Source organism: Nannospalax galili, unplaced genomic scaffold, assembly GCF_000622305.1.
Source record: "Nannospalax galili isolate Female #2095 unplaced genomic scaffold, S.galili_v1.0 scaffold286, whole genome shotgun sequence".
In the NCBI taxonomy this organism is placed as follows: domain Eukaryota; kingdom Metazoa; phylum Chordata; class Mammalia; order Rodentia; family Spalacidae; genus Nannospalax; species Nannospalax galili.
In genome coordinates, this window is record NW_008359442.1 from 9,494,908 (window position 1) to 9,517,781 (window position 22,874).

At 41.7% G+C, this 22,874-nt stretch overlaps 1 protein-coding gene across 3 annotated transcripts in view; it reads right to left on the reverse strand.

The window, feature by feature from the left end:
- Positions 1 to 4,448: 4,448 nt before the first annotated feature.
- Positions 4,449 to 22,874, reverse strand: part of Ston1 (stonin 1) — a 60,815-nt gene continuing 42,389 nt past the window's right edge. Inside the window, exons 2-4 of one of the 3 annotated variants that reach the window (XM_017795600.2) lie at positions 16,530 to 18,499; positions 10,687 to 10,889; positions 4,449 to 7,402 (exon numbers count right to left, since the gene is read on the reverse strand). In XM_017795600.2, the coding sequence (XP_017651089.1) occupies positions 7,328 to 7,402; positions 10,687 to 10,889; positions 16,530 to 18,453 (2,202 nt within the window). In that variant the 5' untranslated portion in view covers positions 18,454 to 18,499 and the 3' untranslated portion in view covers positions 4,449 to 7,327. The remainder of the gene's footprint in view (positions 7,403 to 10,686; positions 10,890 to 16,529; positions 18,500 to 22,874) is intronic. The other 2 variants (XM_008823041.3, XM_008823042.3) reach the window with 2 other exon arrangements.

Genomic DNA, 22,874 nt, shown 5'->3' on the forward strand with positions numbered 1-22,874 from the left:
AAAGAAAGAAAGAAAGAAAGAAAGAAAGAAAGAAAGAAAGAAAGAAAGAAAGAAAGAAAGAAAGAAAGAAAGAAAGAAAAAGGTTCTTATGGTACTGCCTGTGATGTTGAGTTCCTCCCTTTGGGTACCATCTTCATTTCATCCCACTAGGCTATAATGTTCCAGGATCAAGATGCCTTTGCAATTTTTCCTTCCATGCTTATCTGGATATCTGGAGATTTTTTGGTGAGCATGAATGGCCAGTAAGAAAGTGCCTTAATTTCTAATGTGGTGGGAAGAACCTAACTGCAGCCTTGAGGATGTGGAGTCACAAGAGGACATCTTACCAGTCAAAAGACATGGCTACCAAGACACACCTGTGGCTTCCTACTTTACAGCTGACTCTCTGTCTAGCGAGTCACGATGTATCTGACTACAAAAGGGGTAGATGTACATAGTACCTTCTTCTCATCCACCTCCCTGCTTATGTCTGCTGGCTACCTACTCCCCCAAATCTTTCTCTCCCAAATTCCCTTCTCCATAAAACACAGCTCTACTCTAGTTGCTTAGGCCAAAATGTAGGAATCATCTTTGGTTCCCTTCTTTTTCTCTCATATCCCATGCCTAATCCTTCAGCAAATGCTGCTCTCACTACAGTTCCAATATGTTCTGAGTCTAACCATCTTTTGTCCCCCATTACCACTCTTAATCACCATCCACACACATGATGCTATGATCTGAATTCTGTGTCTTCCTGAAATTCACATGCTGAAATCTAACCTTCCAAGTTTATGGGCCTTTGAGAGATGATCAGGCCACTAGGACTCCATCTTTGGGAATAGGATTAGTGTCCTCTAAAAGACAGTTGGGGGAGCCTCTTTTGCCCCTCCACCATGTAAGTACATAGATATGTGGAATGGACCCTTACCAGACACTGCGTGTGCTGGGACCTTAACCTTTATACTTCCCAACTACCAGAGCTGTGAGAAATAAGTTTCTGTTCTTTATGCACAACCTCTGGTATTTTGTTAGAGCCATAGGAACAATTTAAGAAATCTGGGTTGTTTCAATAGCCTCATAACTGTTTTTTCTACTTGTGCTGCCACCCCCCAATCACCACCACAGTCTTTGCACAGACTCTGCACATGAAATCATCCATCTCATTCAGAACAAAACCTGAAATTCTTACAACACTCTACAAAGCTCCACCGAATCTCCAACCCCACCCAGTCACGACCTCTCTGAGCTCCTCCTCGTCAATCTTATACAAGCTCCTGAGCTGCCTTCCAGTCACCCAGGAATCACACTGCTTGTTCCAGACAGAAACCTAGGTTCCAGTGTCTGTGCACCGGTAGTGCCCTCTGCTGGACTCCATCCACGCTGCAGGATCTGCTCCTTCATCTTTTAAAGGTCTCTTCTAGATGTCATGGCAACCTTCTGCCACTCTGTCACCTTACCCTGCTTTATTTATCTTCATAGCAATGATCACAAATTGCTGTCTGTTGATTGTCTGTTTCCTCTGTTATATACTCTCTATCCCCAGTAGCTAGAAAAACACAGACACACAGTCAGTACTGACAAACACTTAGGATGACCTGCAAGATAACTAAGTGCAATGACATAGCATTTTGAGGTCACTCAAGTGGCAGAACAACATGTTGTACGTCACAGTGTGCCGGAAACCTTTGGGAATGGCTCAGGCTACGTTCAGACAAACTCGTGGTGGTAAAAATTTTAGGAATAAAATGTCCTAATAGCCTTTATAAAAGAATGACAATATCCACTCAGAAAGACTTCTGAAAAAGAACTCTTGGCTTTCTAAGGACTAAAACAACAGAGGCGAGCCTCTGGGTCGAGGTAGCATGGAATATTCAGCAAGCATGTATCTACTTGTTCCTACATGGAAATCGAAATAAAAATAAAAAAAAAAAAAACCAGCTTTGGGCTGCAGCTAGATTGTAGCAGCCAGATCAGCCCTGAGACAGGACAAAAAGATTTGATGAGTTGTAATATTTTACAAGTCGTTTCTGATTAGAAAACTTGTTTAAAAATCTATGGAAAAAAGGGAAACTTTTTTCAGTTCCTTAGTACTTAGAAATGTTTAGAGATAAGGATAGTATTTAAATCTTTGAGATGTGTAAAATTGTGTTCAGCAGCATTAGCAGCCAGATCAGCCCTGAGACAGGACAAAAAGATTTGATGAGTTGTAATATTTTACAAGTCGTTTCTGATTAGAAAACTTGTTTAAAAATCTATGGAAAAAAGGGAAACTTTTTTCAGTTCCTTAGTACTTAGAAATGTTTAGAGATAAGGATAGTATTTAAATCTTTGAGATGTGTAAAATTGTGTTCAGCAGCATTTTTAGACAAGGCATTAAGAATACTTTAACAAGTTTGTCCACTGCATTAATTTTAATTATACTCCACTGGACTCACAATGCTTTGAAATGCCTTATAAAATGCCCTCGAGATATTTTATTAATAATATACAGGCACCACCAAATGATGCTTCTGACTCTGGGTAGCAGCAGCTTGCCTGAGAGCGCCCTCTTCTGTTTCAGGAGTGTACTGCAAATCACATTTCTTCACAGCAATTCTGGGCAGAACAAAGAGGGTTTCTTAGCAATATGTCAACACACACAAACACATTTTCTTTTGTTGTTGTTGGTTTTGTTTGTTTGTTTGTTTGTTTGTTTGCTTGTTTGCTTGCTTGCTTGCTTGCTTGTTTGCTTGCTTGAGACAGGGTCTCAATGTAGACCCAATGGCCTGGAACTCACTATATAGACCAGGCTGGCCTTGATCTCACAGAGATCTGCCTGCCTCTGACTCCCCAGAGCTGGGATTAAAGAAGTGCACCACAATGCCCAGCATTGCATCATTTTTTAAAGCTGGATTTCCTCTTGAGGTCTGGAAGGCTATGCTGGTATACATACATGAAAGGTAAGTGGCTAGTCTCAAAATGGGGTGGCGGTTTTCCTTTCCTCTCCAGAAATTCTCATGGAAATAAACTTTAATCCTTCAAATCACAGGCAATTATCATTTTAGCTGCACAATATTACTTACCACTTTATTTGTGGAACTTTTTGTAATTCAACTATTTGCTTCCTAACCAGCAACTATCTTTTTTTAAAATTATGGTTTAGGGATGTATCTTAGTGGTAGAGTGCTTGCCTAGTATGTGAAAGACCCTGGCTTCAGTCACCACCACCCAAAAAGTTAATTATAGCCAAATTCATAGTTCAATACCAGTTGTAAGCAGAAAGTGATTAATATGCTTAAAATAAGAAAAAAAATCGTTGTTTCTTGTAGCCCAGGGAAATATGCAGGTCATTGGGTTGAACTCATGAAATGCCCGTCAGGAATGACACACACTGGTGAATGCCAACATGTCATCAAATACACATAGCCCTATACTGGAACCCTGGGCTAAGATTAGAGCAAAAGGTTCTGAGAATGGAGTAGCTGCTCCCAAGGAAGGGGAGGGGCTAGAAAAGAACACAAAGGACCTTGAGTCAACACAAAGGGGGTGGGGCAGACTAGGTGGAGTTGAAACCAGAAAGAACTGATGGAGGAAGGACTAAAACAATGCTCCAGAGCCTAGCTCCTATGAAGGGCCAGTGCAGGCTGTTTTCATTTTTTACCTGTTTTACATGTGGAGATCATAGGACAACTTGGGGAGTTATTTCTCTCTTCCATTGCGTGGGTCCCAAGGATAGAACTCAGGTCATCAGGCTTCGCAGCAAGCACCTTTACCAAATGAACCATCTTGTCAGCCCTCAGGTACAGCTTTGAAATATTACCTTTAGCAGCTAAATAAAATTTTAATTCATCAAATGTCCACTTTCTTATAAAATGGAAGGTTCAGAGGTTTGTTTCCTGGGGTCGGTTTCAGCACTGAATCGCCTTGCTGTCTGCTGTGGCCCTAACCAGACCCCACCCCTCCTCTCAAGCCTCATCTAAAATATTTTCTGTACCAATTGTGTAAAAATGGTTTTCTAAACTTTAAAAACTTTGTTTTTAAACAGTACACTGTTTATAAATTACTACAAGTGGCCAAAGTTGTACAATTTCATTCTCCTGTGGCCAAAGTTTGTCCTATAGTCAAGAAAAATGGTGGGACTGGTGAGATGGCTTCTAGGTAAAGGCACTTCCCACCAAACCTGATTACTTGAGTTCAATCACACACACACACACACACACACACACACACTAAATAAATAAATGATAATAAAATAAATCTTTTTAAAAATCATCTTTTATAATGTGGTTAATTAGAGTTCAATAATTGTCTTTTTCCAGGCTATGCCAAAATGCCATGTTTGGTGACTTTAATAGTGAAGTCATATGCACACACCTGTCCAAGAGTCAGTCAGTTGTTTAAAGTTATTGAAACTGATTTCAAAGCTTAAAAAAAAAATAAAATAAAAAGCCCCAGGCCTTGTAGAAGGTATAAGTCCACGGCACAGCAAGAACTATTTGAAATACATCTTTAATTTTACAAAAATCAATATGCAATCTACAAAACACTTTGTTACATGATTATTAAAGTTCAGTCGTTCTATATCTGTAATGAGAGGACACAAAGTCATATTTTGAATAAAACATTGCAGTGGTCGTTGTTAAGGAAAATCTTCTAACTGAATTTATTAGAAAAGGGCTATATCATAAACATAGCTCCCAAATGATAGGCACTAAGCTAGTACTCTCTAGTCTACATAGCAGGTCTGAAATTCAGTCTAGCCTTCCTGTGCTGGAAACTATCACTTTCATACCTTTTTTAATGGATGAAACTGTTGCAGTTCCCACAGATAAAGGAAACATTCTTACACTCAGACCTGCATAACTGATTGTGAATGATCAACCCATGCACTCATCAACACTATTAACATGACCCTGTGATTGTCAAGGTGAAGAGGCCAGAGCATTGAAACCACAAGGACATTACATACTAGTTGTGTCCTGGCAGTCAGACATGGTGTCAATCAACAGACTCCAAAACGGTCCAACTCATAAAGAAGTCGTCTAAATGAAAAAGTTAGAAAAGAAGCATTTCTTCTTGAATTCTTTCCTTCCCTCCCTCCCTCCTTTCCTTAAAAGCAGGAGCTTTTTGAAAGATTATCATTTGCTTTCCGACAAGGAGATTCTACTTTTACTTTGTAAGCCTAAATGGGCAATTTTCCACTTAGAGTTCAGTCGTCACATTTGACCTCCTACCATTTCTAAGGTCAGAAGAACTGTATTTTTAAAAAAACACTCTCATCCCTAATGTTCATTTAACACTAAGTAATGAATATTTAAGGTCCTAATAGATGTGCAAATTAACAATTATGCAGTAGCACCCGCTGTTAATGCTATCAAATTCGAGTTGCTGCAGAATCTCAATTTGGGCTTCTGTCAGTCTTTTGTTACTGTGGTCTCAACACTGAATCTTGAAATGGTCATAAAGGCTGGGTGACTTGTGGGTTAAAGAACCAGTAGTGACACCTAAGACACTGGCCAAACTGAAAGGCAAAGGGGTAATTCATTGAGTCTTTTGTGGGGTGTTTTTTTTTTTTTTTTTGAGGTATGAATATTCATTAAGGTCAACTGAATCCACTGTGAGTTCTTTATGGGCAGAATGCCATAAAATGCCTCAGAGAGGAAGGTGTAATTAACCCAGCTAACTTCCCTGGGATTTCAGGACAGTATCAAATGTAGCCCATCTCCATATTTGTTCCAAACACACTGAAGTCAAAGTGTGCCCATACTAATGAAAAGGAAAGGTGGTGGGATTTTTAGAAAACACACACGCATATGTGCGTGTACTTAAATATTAGCCTGGGCACCAACCGCAGATGATAATGCATCAAGCAAAGTTTAAAAAGAGCAAAACCAACCCATTTTTAGCACCAACTTTTGTATTCTTTGCCTCCACAGTAAGAAAAGAAAATTTGCTGATTGATACAGACTATCATAAATGTTTATTTTAATCTGCTACTTGAATAAATGAAAATAATTGTAATACTAGTAAAATGTCCTAAATAAACTCTGTGGGCCATTAAATAAATGTGGTTTGGAACAACACTATGTCAGTTTTGACTCAAAACAAATCTAGTAAATAGAGAATGCCTCCCAATCACATTTAAGATTTAATATAAATTGAATGTATAGTAACACTGCATGGAGAAGCTTGTTTTTCAAACAAACAAACAAACACAAATACTCAGAACATAATGAGTTTTAGCTAACTACCAAGAGGAAACAGTAGGCAAATCATAACCATTAATGGGATTAGTTTTTCACTAGAAACTGAACTGGTAATATCATTTCTCTGACTTTAAAGAGTAAATCTTTCTTCTTTTAGAAATCTGGGTAGAATAGTCTAATGTCTTTCACCTCACTCACCTTCTAAAGGAAAATAGTCTAAATAAAGCAGGATTTGCACAAAATCGCATGGTGAGCGCCCCAGCATACAACAGCATGTTAGACGTGTACTAAGAGCAGTGCATTAGGCACAAGTAATGCCGTTTCAGAACACAATCTTGGAGTTGGCACTTTCAGAAAACAATGATCATAAGCCTTAAAAATCCATCTTTAATATACATAAATTTTTAATTTGTATCCAATTCTGGTTTTATTTTAAAGGCATTCCACCCACCTAAAGGTATATCTCTGACTCGTTCTAAAATATATATATATATATACTAACAGAAATAGTTTCTTTGACACACAAATCAGAATACAAATACATTTTGAAATGATCCCACATCGAGGGAAAGATGGCTACCTTAATGCAGCCAAGGAGAGCTTCCCAGCACTGTCAGGGGACAGGAATATAAATAATTCAAAGCCACAGACACTTCCAAATCTTGACCACAACCTGTGCATTCAACATCATTCTTCAACTAACCTCGTTTCAAAGCTGAGCAGGAGAGGAAAAGAGGCGTTTGGGTTTACGTATCCTTTGGTTGCCTTTCCTGGTGGTCTGGGAAAGCAGGAAGAGATTTGGTCTTGGGGATAATAAATATGACTCTCTGGTAACCCAGAGTCCAAAACAAAGCCACTGAGTAATCAAAACTAAAAAACCCTTCAGCCAAACTGGCCATCAGGTCACACATTGGATAACAGTGCCTTTGAGTCTCATTAAGAAGCAAAATATCACAGGAGTTACACATTCCAGCTCAAATCCCTAGGGCAAAAACATATCAGAAACAAAAGCATACAGATGGCTTGGATTTCGGTCTGCATTTCTCTAGACATGGCCATTGGATCTGTCTGAAGCCTGCTACTCAGAACTTAGAACCATCATATGGGGCAGCAGAATTTTCTACGGAGTCTGTGGATCACGTGGTTGACTAGCCGGTCACCGTTTACTGAGTCATGCAGTCACCAGCTTTATCTGGGTCTTCTCCATCAATCTGAATCCACTTCTTTTCTATTTCAACCTGTTAGGTGAAAACAAAACATGAGCAACGTTAGCAGATAGCAGCATGCACTGATACCTCCTCAGTCAGATTCATATCCAACGAGACACTAGCCACCTCGCCCTGGGGACACAAACTCAGCCCCACCCTCCCACACCAGCTCAGTCATGAAGCACTTTCCTCTATCTTTGGGGAACCAAACCCCCAGTCTTTCCCTCTGGAATAAAATCTAAAACTAAAATCATAGTTTCACCGTAATTTTCACTATAAACATGCTTCTAAAATATAAATTCATTTTAAATTTCAGATACAAAATACTTGGTGGTAAGACATTTACAGATCTGGCTAGACATGTAATTGGTTATCCCCCGACACATCATCTAGCCAGCCACGGTCCTGAGAGTTGTAACACACTCAAAGCCACCTAACTGTAACAAATGGGTTTACAAACTAGTGCCCAACTGATTCAAACCGGCTATTCTTCCTTCACGTTTTTCTATCTCACCTCAAATGTCACTTCACATAGGCCCTTCTGGACCACAGCAGCCACCTGTCACTCTAACCTGTTACTTTATTTACTGTTTACTTTTAGAACAGCTGAAATTACACTATTTGTTTGTTCAGTAAGTTTCATGTCCCCAGCCACACACTAGAAGCCCTGTTAGGATAGGCATCGTGTCCTCATCCTCACCACACAGTGTCTCCCCATCTCCAGCAGGACCTGGCACTGCAATGCCACCCTACAGACACTTGTTAAATGGAAAACAGAATTCTGAAACTGCCACCAGCAGCAGATTAGACAGTGAATTTTATCAAAGCTGAAGATACTCTGTTATGGAACTCTGAGCAGTCTACTAAGACTGGGCGCAGGCACAGCCCGTAAATAGGAACACAGGCGTCAAGTGACGACTGCGAGCCTTTGGCCTTCCTTTAGTCAGGTACTATACTGAATATACTTAAATAGCCAAGAAGCAAACTCTGAGATGGAGGGTACTGTGTGGAAAGTTCCCTGGAGAAGCTGTTGGCCCACATCCTCTGAGGAGGGAAGCAGGGGAAGATGCAGAATGTGGAGGAGGGACACCAACTACAATGCAGTCAGCATAAAGACATGAGCCATGCCTGGGAGGCTGATACTGGATGGTCCTACAGAGTGAGTCCAGGTGGACACCCAAGGGTCCTTAAATGGCTGTGTTTCCCCATCACTGAAGCAGGCTACCCAGGTTTGGGCATGACCACGGGCAAGGCTACTTTCTTCTGAAGTACAGTTACCAGTTTCTTGGAAGGGGGGGGCACTTTGATGCAGAAGGAAGGGCCCGGTACACCAGCCACACCTCACCAACTTTATCAGTAGGAAAATAAATTGTTGGGTTCACACATACAGACTTCTCAACAGATGTCCAAAGAGAAGAAAAATTCTGACTTGTATCCTTGTATCATTGAACCACTGATATTTTATATAATTAATACTATTTTTAATAAGAATAAATGAGTTTAGATGAGTTTAAAATCAGAATGACATTGATCACAGCAGAGATTGAAATATCAGGTGGGCTACTAGAGAGTACAATGTTGGGCTGAGGGTATAGCTCAGTGCTAAAGCACTTCCAAAGCCAGAGGAAGACTCTGGGTTTAATCCCCAGTACCACACCCAAAACATATAAATGTTGCTCATATACAAAAGAAAACATAGAGTAAACCACCTGTTGATTGTGAACTATTCGATTTCTGTGATCTGTGAAACATGATAGTAGTTAAATAATAATATATATAAAAATAATTTTTAAAAATTTTTGGTTTTAAATTTTTTAAGTTATTTTTATTTAATGTATGTAAGTATTTGGTCTGCATGTATGTACATGCACTCATGTGTGCAATGCTCATGGAAGCCAGAAGAGAGCATCAGATCTCCTGGAACTGGAGTTGTCAGCTGTCATGTGGATGCTGGGAACCCGAACCCACGTCCTCTGCAAGAGCAGCCAGTGCTCTTAACTGCTGAGCCATCTCTCCAGCTCCTTTTTTGTTTTGTTTTTTTTGTTTTGTTTTGTTTTGTATGTTTGTTTGTTTTTGGTGTTTTGTTTTGTTTTGTCTGAGGCAAGATCTCCCAGCTGACTTGAAACTTGCACATAGGACAGGCTGGCCTCCATCTCACAAAGATCCACCTATCTCTGCCTCCAGAGTGCTGGAGCTAAAAGCATGCACCACCATGCCCAGCCATTAAAAAATAGTTTTAAAGAAAACTAAACAACAGGCTAGATATGGTGGTATGTGCCTGTAACCCCAGCACTTGGTCGGGGAGCTAAGGCAGGAAGATTGCTACAAGTTCAAGAACAGCCTGGACTACATAACAAGTACAAAGCCAGCCAGATCTACACAGCAAGACCTTGTCTCAAAAAACTCAAATACAGGACAAACAAACAAAAACATATGACACCATTTTACCATTTCTAGATACTACAGAAAATATGTACAGACATCCTCCATGTTTCTACTAACTTTGAAGAACAAAAAGTTAAGGAACAGATTGTAAGTATGTGTCACTCTAATTCATCTGGATTGGATGCAGAACTGACAGTGAACATTTACAACTCATAATACTGAAACTCAGCAGTTAACAAGGATGCACCACAAGACATGGATGTGGCTTTTAGACACAGATACCCACCAGACAAGACCCCAAGTCAATGAATCGGAGAAAACAATGTTAAGTAAGTTTAGCAAGAAGGCCAGGCGTAGTGGCACATGCCTTTAATCCCAGCAGAGGGAGACAGAGGCAGGCAGATCTCTGTGAGTTCAAGGCCAGCCTGGTCTACACAACAAGTTCCAGGCCAGCTGAGGCTACAGGGAGACCCTGTCTCAAAAAGACCAAAAACAAGAAAGGAAACTTAGCAATTTCCTCTGCTGCAGAACTTCTCAGCGACTTCATGTAGCATTTATTTAGTGCATAGTATTTTTCCTGGATCATTATATGAAACACATGATCCACAGAATATGTTTTAGGAAATGCTATTGTATCATAATTTATATTATAAATGTACTTCTAACATATAAATTTATTCTTATCCTGGTTTTCATTGAAAATGATATGACATGTTCCTTGTAGACTCCAGAGTTTAGGAGAATGATTGAGCTCAATGGTGACCATTGAGCTCCCATGGCTGGGCCGAGCTCTGAACCCATCCCTAGTCAATATCAGAGAGAGAGAGAGAGAGAGAGAGAGAGAGAGAGGGCAAAGCAGTACATAAAGCCAGGCCAGGCCAGGCCTCAGATCTGGAATCCCTAACTTGAACCCAGGGCCCCTGGGATACCTGGATATTATAGCAAGCTCGCTGACATGTGTGCTTCTGTGGCTGGACATCACTCTCCACTCCCAGAGACCTGACCTCCATCCCTGAGGCACAGGCTTCAGGCATTGAAAACTGCACAGTAGCAAATGGATACCAGTCTGAGGGAATCTCTTGGTCTGATCCAAGTTCTAGTTTGTATGACAGACAGTGGGGATGATCAGGACCTGGAGGAAACCAAATCAAATGGTCAGACTATTTCAATGGCCACAGAACAGTCTTAAACACAAAAGGCACTGGCTTCTCACTGTAATAAGCAATTCCATTTGTACTACGGCAGGAAAATTCCACTTAAACAGCATACCACCAAATCTACAACTGTGTATCAAGTAGGAAGACTCCACAGGCATTTTTTTAAAGTCCTCCCTGTACAAAAAAAGATAATCCTATTGCTACATACCTACACAGATAATTCCTACGGCTTTAATCACAAATATTACAAATGTTCTCTAATTAAAAGATAAGAGCAATGTTTATATGAAACATAATCATTTGGCCATAATGTATGTTAGCCCCCTAGAAACCCCTTTCTTCTAAGAACACTGAATAAATAATAACTCCTCAATCACTTTACCAGGGTTTATTTTAAGAGATTGCAAAGGTAAACTTCAAGTTAGGTCATATGGTTTTAAAGGCTTGACTTTTAAAATATTTTTTGATTTACTTTATTTGTTTTTTTAATGTGTGTGAGTGTATTGTCTCCAATGTGTGTAAATGCATCCATGTCATGTACTGCCTGAAGAAGTCAGAAGAGGACATTGGATCCCCTGGAACTGGAGTTTGGGATGGTTGTTAGTCACCATGTGGGTGCTGGGAATCTAACCTGAGTTCTCTTCAAGAACAGCCAGTGCTCTTAACCTCTGAGCCATCTCTCCAGCCCCTTAAAAATCTAACATTTTAAAGTTAGACTTGAAGTGTTATTACTTTTCAGAAATTATTCTAATCCAATGCTATTTTTTCCAGGAGAACAGATTATTTTTCACTACTGTTAATTCCCATTCATACTCCTGAAAACTTCGACTGGGACAGATGTACAGAATGAAGATGGGCTTCAATGCTTCAATCCAATACCTGTTCTCACTGAATTTGTCACTTACAGGCTTCTACACCACACTAGGCTGGGCTCTGTGCAGACTCAGCAGGCACACAAGGGAGGAAAGTAATAAATTCAACCCACTCTACCACTGCTATATACTACTGCCCCAGATGATGGTCTATCCTCACAACAACCTGGTAGTGTTCTGGTCATTATGACCCTCACTGGGGAAATTCAGACTCAGAGAGGTAGGAATCACAGTGTGTATGTGGTGTGTGTGTGGGGGGGGGTGTTTTAATATATTAAAAAATTTGGAGCCCATCTGTAATTTTAGTACTTAAGAGGCAGTGACAGGAGGATTGAGAATTCAAGGTGTCATTTACCGCGACATAATGAGTCTGAGGCTAGTCAGGGCTACATGAGACTGTGTCTCAAAAACAAAAAAATAAATTAGAGGGTTGGAGAGAAGGCTTGGTTAGCAGTGCATACTGCTCTTGAAGGACCCAAGTTCAGTTCCCAGCACCCATGTGAGGCAGCTCACGTTGCCTGTAACTCTAGCTCCAGGGATCCAAAGCCCTTCTGGCCTTCTCAGATATCACATACAGAAAACCACACATAATTAAAAATACATACTTTTTAAAAACAGTAAATTTTCTGTGTATATATATGGTTGTTTGTGAATGTCACTGCAGTGATGTCACAAATGTCCTATGATCCCATCACATTGATCATTGCATCTAATCATATCCAGTATGGCTCTCTTTAAATAAATGTATGAGATCACAGCAATTTCAAAACCCAGATTAAAGCTGGGAGTGGTGGCACACCCCATTAATCCAGTGCTCGGGAGGCAGAGGCAGGGGGATCTCTGTGAGATGGAGGCCAGTCTGGTCTACATAGCAAGTTCCAGACCAGTCAGGAATGCATAGTGAGACCCTGTCTCAAAGAAAAAAAAAATGACTGTACCTCTGATACAGCGCATGAAAGAACATTTTCATTTTCATCAGAGTTTAAAAGAGTTTGCTTAAATGTATCTTAAAAGATAGATTGCCTTTCATTCCTTACAACCTGTTTCTTGTAGAGATACTAATCGAATTCTGAAACTATGAAAGATCATCAATCAATTAGCCAAAAGGCACTCCCACTACAGCAGTTACACAGAGGCTAGGACAGCATAGTCTCTGAGGGGTAAGCTACCCACACCATGGAGACAAGGGACCCCCCCCCACACACACACACACACGGGGTGGGAGTATTCAGAGAGATTCCACAATCCAGTAATCTGCCTAGACTTGGACTGAGGCCAGAATGAAAATGCAATAAATTCTCTTACACTTAATCCAAAAGCCTCTCCCTTCTAGGGAAGTTAACCACCTTTCTGAGCCTCAGTTTCTCCAGCGAGGGTCACGAGGATAAACAAACCAACCAGCTGGGGCAGTGGAACACAGCAATACACAGCGATACACAGTGGTGCACAGCGAATGCAGCAGTGCACAGAGGAACGTAGTGAAACACAGTGGTACATTGCGATACATGAGAGATAGATTTGCTACCAGAATCTCACACTCCACACTCAAGACGCATTCTAATTCTGCAGCCCTTATACTTTCCCACAGCTGAACTCACTACTTTGCCAAGTGCTATTTGATTTTAAATTCACTGTATCTAATTACTATAATTTTGCCAGTAAAGAACTATGAATTCAACTTAGACTTGAGAAATGATACTGAAGATTATTTTATATTCACGTTTTATAGGGAAAAATAGGGAATGTTTCACAGTGAAAACTGGAAAAAATTAAAAACTGAGTTGAAGCCTAGTGCTTTAAAAAATGATAGGAACAAAACCTTTCTATTTTTCAAGTTACGTCTTTTTTCCCCAGCGTCTAGAAACTCTGAACGCTAGCAGTATTTACTAACACTCTTCTTTAGGTTCTGAACTGCGGGAGAGCAGGTTACCATATGCATCCCTGGTGCAGCGTTTGGGCCCTAGTAGATAAACTTGCCAAATTTAACAGTGACAAAAGATAGAGGCGAATCCTGTTATCTCTGTACTGACCACGAGGGGACACTGTCGGGCTTTAGTAGTTCTTCTTCCCCCTTAACTCTGCTTAGGAGAGAAATGCAAACCACAAAATCTTCTTAGGTCTGGTTGATAGCCAATCCCTCATAAAGCAAAATATTTCATATCTGAATCTGAACTACTGAGAGCTGAAGACAATGGATTGTGGGAGGATGGGCACGTGGAGAGAGAAAGAACAGCTGAGATGCTGACGACAGCTAAGAACTTAGGGAAGCAAGATGGGGCTGCGGCCTGAGCCTGCACTCTCCACGCTCCTTCTCTTTCAAATTCTGCACTGTTTACGCCTCCCTCATGGCTATCCAGGGACCTTCTGTCCTGGTTATCGTTCTTACTCACTCTTCCTCTAGATCACTGAGCTGTTCCTTTTTCAATTTGCATTCATTCTAGCACAACATGGAGCATGGAGAGGAGTTAGGGGCAGATTTGGAGGAATCTAAATGGATACAATCATTCATTTTATTTAGTCAAAACTTTTCTGAGTACTGTCTACCAAGTGCTGCAGGTAAAAATGAGCAAGTTCTGATCCTCATCTCCACACCCAGTTCCCCCGGTCCTTCAGGGGATGTTCAGCTGCTCTTGGGCTTCTCCACACTGTGGATGTTATTGGAGATGACCCTACAGCAGGTGTTTCACAAACTGGCCGTATGGTTAGAATAGCCTGAGAGCTTTTAAATAACTTCAGTGTTCAGATCCCATTGCATGAAGAATGAATAGAATCCCTGGGGGAGGGAGCCAGATCCTAATACGTTTGAAGCACTCCCCAAGTGAACCTTATGTGCTCCCAGGATGAGGAATACTTCCTTACAGGCACTGAATGACCTAGGCAGGAAGAGCAGGCCCAGCCTACTATGCACTGCTTCCTGGACTGGTCCTTGGCCATGACTTACAATTTGCTGGTGTAACCTGTCTGTTTTAACTACAGACAGGACCCAGGACCCAGCAGGTACCAGACACAGACTTGGTGGGCTGAGAGACCTAAGTAACCTGTGGAGAAACGAAGTTTCCAACCCGTAGTCCTTCCAAACACTTTACACACTCTCTCACTCATGCCACATCCCACCTCAGTGTTCTTGTGACTCAGATCCACCACAGTTCTGTCCCCACAACAGCTAGGATAGCTCAAGACGGGGCTATGTGGTGCTGGGTTAGCCTGGTCACAACAGATGACCTCTAATGGCACCTGCTGCTCAGCTCCCATATGATGTGTAGGTCAGTGACATACGGCATAATTCACAGAGATCATGCATCCTATTGTTGCTGATAAGGAGGCTGCTGAGGCCAGTTAAATCATTCTAATTATCTTCACATAACAGAAGCAAGTTTGGAGGTCTAGTACCATGCTCCCAAAGATACATTTTTGAAATCTACTTGTGCTACTCTTTATCTCAGAAGATTAGACAAAATCAGAATAGTGGCTCTTATTTTCATAAAGCAAACAGGAAAGACAGGACAGAAGGAGGGTGGGTATATGTATTGGAACCTCCAAGACCCAGAGACTGTCCCCTGAGGGCTGAGTGACATCCTGACTCCACTGACTCTGAGAGAGGAGAGAAAAGGCTGAGTCTGCAAGCTTGGACAGATGAGGTGAGGCAGGACGAGCCCTTGGGACCCGCTCCTAAGGCTCACCTGGGGTAAAGACTCTAGGAAGCCACAAAGAACTCAGACCTCAGTGGACCTGGCTAGAGAAACCCCACTTTTGTCAAGTTGAGACCCCATATAAACTGTTTTTTTTAATATTTTATTATTTTTATTTTATGTGTATGCGTATATTGCCTGCATGTATGTAAGTGCACCCGTGTCCTACAATGCCTGTGGAGGACAGAAGAGGCTGTTGGATCCCCTGGAACTGTAGTTATGGACAGTTGTTAGCTGCCATATGGGTGTTGGGATTCAAACCTGGGTCTTCTATAAGAACAGCCAGTGTCCTTAACCACTGAGCCATCTCTCCAGCCCTTCAACTATCTTTTGTAACGAAAATGGAATAGCATGTAAAATTTCTTGTGAAAATGATCCTATTGATAGCACTGGGTTTTCTGAGAATTCATGATACAAACTGACTTGATCAGCCAGAATGTACTGAGAGGGCAACTCCTCCACTCCTTCAGTCCATAAACTTGCACAAAACATTTCCTCCAGGAAATCCCATTCTGCTCTGTGCTAGGGAGATGCAGACACAAATATGACCCCTGCTCCCCAGAAACAGAACCATCTAGCAGGTCTGTTAGAACGTCCCAGAAGGAGTTGCCCAGATGCACCATGGTGATTGCTCTGTCCAGCCCCCACACACATGAGCAACACAAAAAACAGAGTTTAGAGAATGGGATGATCTCCCACTCAGGAGCCAGGAAAGAGTTTTCCTCCCTTCCTCTCCCTTCCTCCCTCATCCCTCCCTCCATTCATTCCAATAACATCCCTTAGTATTGCCATCTACAGCAAATCTCTAAGCTAGGATGGCATTTCTTGCAATGTTAAAAACATGGAAAAAGTTAAACTCATCTGGTAGAAATGGGCTCCCAAGAGAAAACAAATAAACCAGCTGTTTGGATAAATGTTCTGTCTCCCACCAGGCTGCGTAAGCATGCCCTCAGCTCTCATGTTACCATTTGCCTCTGCCTGCTTTCAGCCCAAGGAGGTGAGTGAAAACATTAAGCCATTTCCTATGAAAATCAACCAACTGTTGGATATTTACTTGAGTTTTTATCAGGAAGCCGATCTATCTTCCACACCACGGCCCGGTAGGCACTCTCATATTTTGCTGACCCCACAGTGACCTGAATGACAGGTTCTGTCTCAAGTTCATGTAAATTCCCCAGACATGACCTGCGGTTCATTTTGGCTTTTAGAGACCTCTGCCTCTGAAGGTTCCTGGTCCAGGGGACCTTTATCCACTGTGATGGAACAGGAAAGTGAATCATAATATTGTCACAGCACCTCAAGGAAGGAACATGGGGTGACCTTTGAGCCCCCAGAGTCATGTTGACAAAGGCCTGAAGTTCCACATAGGCCCCCTGGACAACCACTACAGACTTCACAGAAAAGGGAAGGTCATCCCCATCATACAAGGTCTTAAAACGCATCAGTTCAAACCGGCAGGCATCCAGAGGTACGAATTTAATGATTCTAGATTGCTCGAATTCTTCGGCTTTCACACACTTGTGAAAATGGTAATCAAGAATATCAATCCCCTTCTTTTCTGGTTCTCTCTCAAAATAACATTCATCTCGCTTCTGGAGCTCGAGGTCGTTCAAAGTTAAAAAACAGTCCATGGTCCCATTCACAAAGCAGAGGCAACAGATTTGAGTGATCACAGTACTTTCCACCAATTTCCCATCTTCTTTTGTGACTTTCCCCCAAAAGTTGTCCACGACATCCAGGTAAATTTCTTGCTCCTCGTAGTTCTTCCTTGGTTTTGAAACAGCCGGCAGCTTTACCAGCTCTTCCTCCACAGTAGTCAGGAATTCCAGGAAGTCTCGGTGCTCCGTGGACCCCAACTTCAGCATCTGCTCTACCTCTGGCTCGTGAACTACTTCCGTCTTGGAATGGTATTTCCTTTTCTCCGAGTAAGACACATGTTCCACCTTCACAGTGTGGATTTTTCCTGCCATGCTGAAATTCTCAACTTTGGGTTCAGAAAGTCTGCAATGTGGGTCAAGCTGGAACTCTTTGAACGGCTTCTCCAACCCCTGTTCATAATACATTTGCAAAATTCCTCCTGGTAGAACCCTCAGGAAAATCGGTCCCCACTGCCGGGAAGACATCATGTTCTTCTTCTCCGGGATCCTCAGCATGAAGGACCATCCGGCGTTGGGCTGACTCCGGAAGAGTGTTTGGGGCACGAAGGAAGAGACGGCATCTCCAGCATACGGATCCTGCATTGACAAATTTCCAAGAGGGTCCTGGGTCTCCACTGACTGGAGATGTTCAAGCTTCTCGCAGATGTAGCTGAGTGAACATTGGTTTAGGCTCTTTTGATCAGCAAGTGTCTCCTTGTCTCTTGGTGAGAATGGCTTTCTGCTTGTCAGGGTGTCAGAGGTGAACTGAGAAGCACTGACTTTTTCTTTCCAAAATGGGTTGGAAAAAGCACAGTCGTCCTGAAAATACTGGAAGTGCTCACTTTGGTCCTGTGGGCTCTCAGCCTGCTGAGGACTGGTGTCATCTGAAAGCCCGGCTTTGGGAGTCAACTGAGTACTTGAGTGGTCATTGGGTGGCAACGTGTGGGGTAAACAGGTTGGCTTCGTGGGCAGTAATGAGGAACCTGCTCCTGCTGCTGTGAGGGGACTGCTTGAAGAGCATTCTGGAATAGGATAAAGCACATGGGTCCCTGCTTTAGGAATTCCAGGAAAACCTGGGAAGTCTTTGGTGGGTGTGGAAAGAGGAGAATTACTTGGTGGTCCTGGACTGAAGTAAAAATCCACGATGGGAGAGGAGAGAGGGGTGCTGCTGGAAGACGAGGATGTGCTGGGAAGTTCCTTAAGGCCTGGCAGGTTCAACTTCAGTCTGTTTGGTCTGCAAACACCTTGGGTCTCCATAGGGAAGTCCTTTGACCTCTGAGAAGACTGAAAGGTAGGGTCATCATCAAAGGTGACCCAGCTGCCTGGGTTTGTAGAGTACATCTTCAGGGTTGGGTGTGGTCTGGCCAAAGAATCAGACACACTGTCTCTGTTAAAGGAGGAAGAAAAAAATACATATAAAATAAAGACAAAAAAAAATATACTAAAGCTCTTTAGTTTTGAGAAAGCCCTGGATATTTAAAAGCAGACACATTTGCTGTATGCAAAGAAATGTTTAAAAACTGTAACTCTTGGGAAGAGTGCCTGAATCCAGCCCCCACATAGTGCTAAGAAATGGAAGCAACCTAAGTGTCAAGTGTCCCTCAGCTAAGGAGAGGATAATGAAAATGTGGTACATTTACACAATGGAGTTCTACTCAATGGTAAACAAAGACAAAATCACATATTTGCAGGTAAATGAATGGAACTAGAAACTGTTATATTAAATGAAATAACAGACTCAGAAAAACAATCAATGTATGTTCTCCCTCATTTGTAGATCTTAGCACCAAATCCTTATATGTGAATATATATCATGATGTAACTGCAAGAGCCAGACCATGGAAAGATACCATGGAGGAAAAGGAAAGGAAAGAGCCTAAGAAAGGAATAGTAAGAGAAAAGTGTTACTAAGGGGGAAATGGGTAAAACCGGGGTATTTAAATGGGAGGGGGCAATGAGAGTTATGGAACTACGGGGGTAAAGGGGAAGAAGGAGCTCAAGAGAGGGAGGATCATAGGACAGGTATTATCAGGGGAGAAATGGGGAAAATGGGAGTACTTTAACTGAGAAGGGAGGAGGGCTAGACTGGGAGAGACAGGACAGACGAATAATGCCTAACTAGTGTAAAAAAACAGAGGGAATTATATTACTTCAAAAACCTACTAAAAAATTACACATACAATGAGTCCTTTGTGTATAACTGAAGGCTACATATCAAGAAACAGTGCCAGACAGGAGAAACCTCCCTTTAAGTTGTTGGCCAGGGTAGTCCAAGAGACTCCCAAAATTAGAGACTATTGCCACAGCCCCTTGACTGCCTCCCAGAACTTGAAGGTAAGACCCTATTGGTGAACACAGGACATACTTCAGACACGGGACTTGGAGCAATGGAGCTGGAACTGACCTGGTCACCACCACCTTGAAGGCTAGCTCTCATAGTTTTGGAGAGCACTATGTAAGCTGCTAAAGTAGAACACCAATCAAAGGTCTAAGCCCAGGGTTAAGGGCTAATAATCACAACAAACACAGCAAACTATGTTGGTAGTAGTAGTACTTTTATCTTGGGGGTAATCCACAGCTACCTATTCGGACCTAAAACCCACTCAATGGGAGAAAACACAAGTATGGTACTATAAACATAGCCAACTGCATATGGCTGGAGAGGTCATAGATTTTAGAGAAAACCCTAAGGCTGTCACATCCCTAGACAAATGTAATTTCTTACTATGTGCTAAATATGGATCCTTGTATTTACAGATAAGTATTCAAGACACCAGTCATCAAAGAAGCTCCTTTTGTAATAGAGATTATTACAGAGCTCCACAACTGGTCACACACAGAGATTAAGTGTCTGTGAAATATCCAGCCCTAAATGATACATCTACAATGGAACCTCTATACCTAAGGCTCTTGGGGCTTTGCTCATATAAACTTCCAGCAATGGTGACAGCATGCACAGGACCCATGCAAACTCAAGCAGACAAAAACCCAGCATAGAACTGTGGAAATGGGCAGCAGGTCCCAATCTTAGCCAAAGAACTACTGGGCAGATGATTGCTACTGGGTGAGGAAGAGCTGGTCTTCTTTAAGGGAGTGACTCTAGATAGACTGGATGAACTTGCACTGAGGGACATCAGGGGACTTGACTCAATAGACCTTAACACAAATGACAGAATGCATGAAATCCAGTGGGGGGCTATGGGAGGGTGTCAATGGGGAAGGTGGTATAAAGAGGACTAAGATGTTGTGTATGAAATACACAAAAATTCAATTAAAATATATTTTTAAAAAAGAATATATGGAAGAAAAAAAAACTGTAACTCTTGATGGATGTATAAAATAATAAGATCTAACTATATATTGCCTCCCAAAGGCTGACTTTAGGCTTAAGAACACACATCAACCAAAAATGAGGGAAAAGAAATGGAAATAAAAACCAAAATAGAGTGGGGAAGGGGAGTGCTAGAGTTTGGATCTGAAATGTCCCCCCAAAGAAATTTGTACTGTAGGCCCCATCCTCAGCTTCTGGCATAACTAAGGCTTTAGGAGGTAGCACTTAGGGGAAGGAAGTTGTGTCAGCAGAGGGTGTGTGCCCTTGAAGGGGACTATAGGAATCCCACTTTTGTCTCTTTCTCTTTCACACCCATCTTTGAAGAGTGTAGGCTTCCTCCTCTCCACATTCCCACCAGGATGTTCCCAAAGACCATGAGCCAACTGGTCATAGAGTGAAATCTTCAAAACTGTGAATCAAATAGAACTTTCCACTCTTTTAATGTCAACATCTCAGGTATTTTGCTATGGTGACAGAAAACTAAGTAACATAGGAGCCACACTTTTATCAGACAAAATAAAGTTTAAGTCAGAACCTTACTAAGCCAGGCACGGTGGCTCATACCTATAATTCCAGTACTTGGGAAACTGAGGCAGGAGGAACACAGTTAATTCAAGGCCAGACTGTTACATGGTGAGTTCATTCCAGCCAGAGCTACAGGGCAAGTCTTTGTCTCAAAAAAAAAAAAAAAAAAAAAAAAAAAAAAAAAAAAAAAAAAGCCAAAAACCTAGGCAGTTAGGATAAAAAAGACCCCAAAGAAAATAGCCAGTTTCTTGGCTAAAAGTCAAAATGTCCTTGGGCCTTTTAGCAACATACTCTCTTCCAAAGGCCAAAAATGTCAAAAGTATTTGGGAGCTCTTATCTAATCCCTAAAAGATTTTAGGGATTACCTCTTCAGAGGGGGGAATGTTAGAGTAGCAAAAAGCCCTATTAGAAAAGGAAAAGAAAGAGAGAGAGAGAGAGAGAGAGAGAGAGAGAGAGAGAGAAAGGAAGGAAGGAAGGAAGGAAGGAAGGAAGGAAGGAAGGAAGGAAGGAAGGAAGACGAAATTGTCAGAAAAAAGTGATGGGGAGATATGGGAGGTATTGGAGGGGAGGGAGTGGGCATGGATTTAATTAAAACACCTATATGCATGTATGAAATTCTCAATAAAGTTTTTTTAAAGGTTAAAAAAAAAACACAAAAAGTACACTTCGTAGTGACAAAGGGGTCAATTCACAAGGAAGTTATAGCAATTATATATGAACCCAACATCAGAACACGAAGACAAATGAAGCAAACATTGACAGAAGTGAAAAATAAAGATAATAACATTGGGAGATTTCAACATCCCGCTTTTCATAATAGAGACAATACCCAGATGGAAGAGGCCTGCAAGACACATGTGTAAAACACCACCCAATAGACACAGAACAGCACACCTTCTCAAGTGCACACCAAACACGTGCCAGAGCAGATCATGCTATGTCACAAAATGTGGGAATGACTTCAGGGCAAAGGAATTATACCTAACCAAAAGGTTAGCCTTATGATCTGAGATCATTTAACACTATCTCAGCTTGCTTAAAATGTAAAACAAGATTTCTAGGCCTTGGGCTTCTCTTGTAACCTAAACATAGAGCTTTAATCCCTCAAGGCCTTTCCTTGCTCTTGAGCCAGAATAACGTGTGTATGTATGCATACATGTGTTCTTTTGTGAAAATATTAAGTGCTGTACACGGTGACTATCCATTGGAAGCAATGAGAATTGTCCCATTTGTGGAACAAACACCACCTGGGATTATATTGATAACATCTGTTTGCGGCTATGTATACTGTTCTAGATTAGTTGGGATCAGAAAGGGCAAATAGTCTCTGATAAGACAAATCCTTCAGTTTTTTCTTCCCAATTTCATATTGGGTATATTGTTTTAGATAGAGGAATGTCTTGTTAGCGAGCACAATTCTGGGAGAAATCTAAAGGAGCAGGTTCTCAAAGCAGTTCTGATCCACTCTTGGTTGAAACGGATGCTAAGAGTCAGGCTGTCTTGATTCAGGCATCACCATAATGTGGCATCACACACCAAAACAAAACAACTCTTAAATTTAGGAAGACTGGGCTAGAGAAATGACACAGAGGTTAAGAGCACTGGCTGCTCTTGCAGAGGACCCGGGTTTGATTCCCAGAACCTACATTGGGGGCTGACAGCTGCCCATAACTCCAGTTCCCTCTTCTAACCTCCACAGGTGTTGCACAACATGGGTGCACTTACATACATGCAGGAAATACACTCACACACATAAAATAAAAATAATAAAGCCAGATGTAGTGGCACACACCTTTAGTTCCAGCACTTGGGAGGCAGAGGCAGGCAGATCTCTGTGAGTTCAAGGCCAGCCTGGTCTACATAGTGAGTTCCAGGACAGCTGGGGCTACAGGGAGACCCTGTCTAA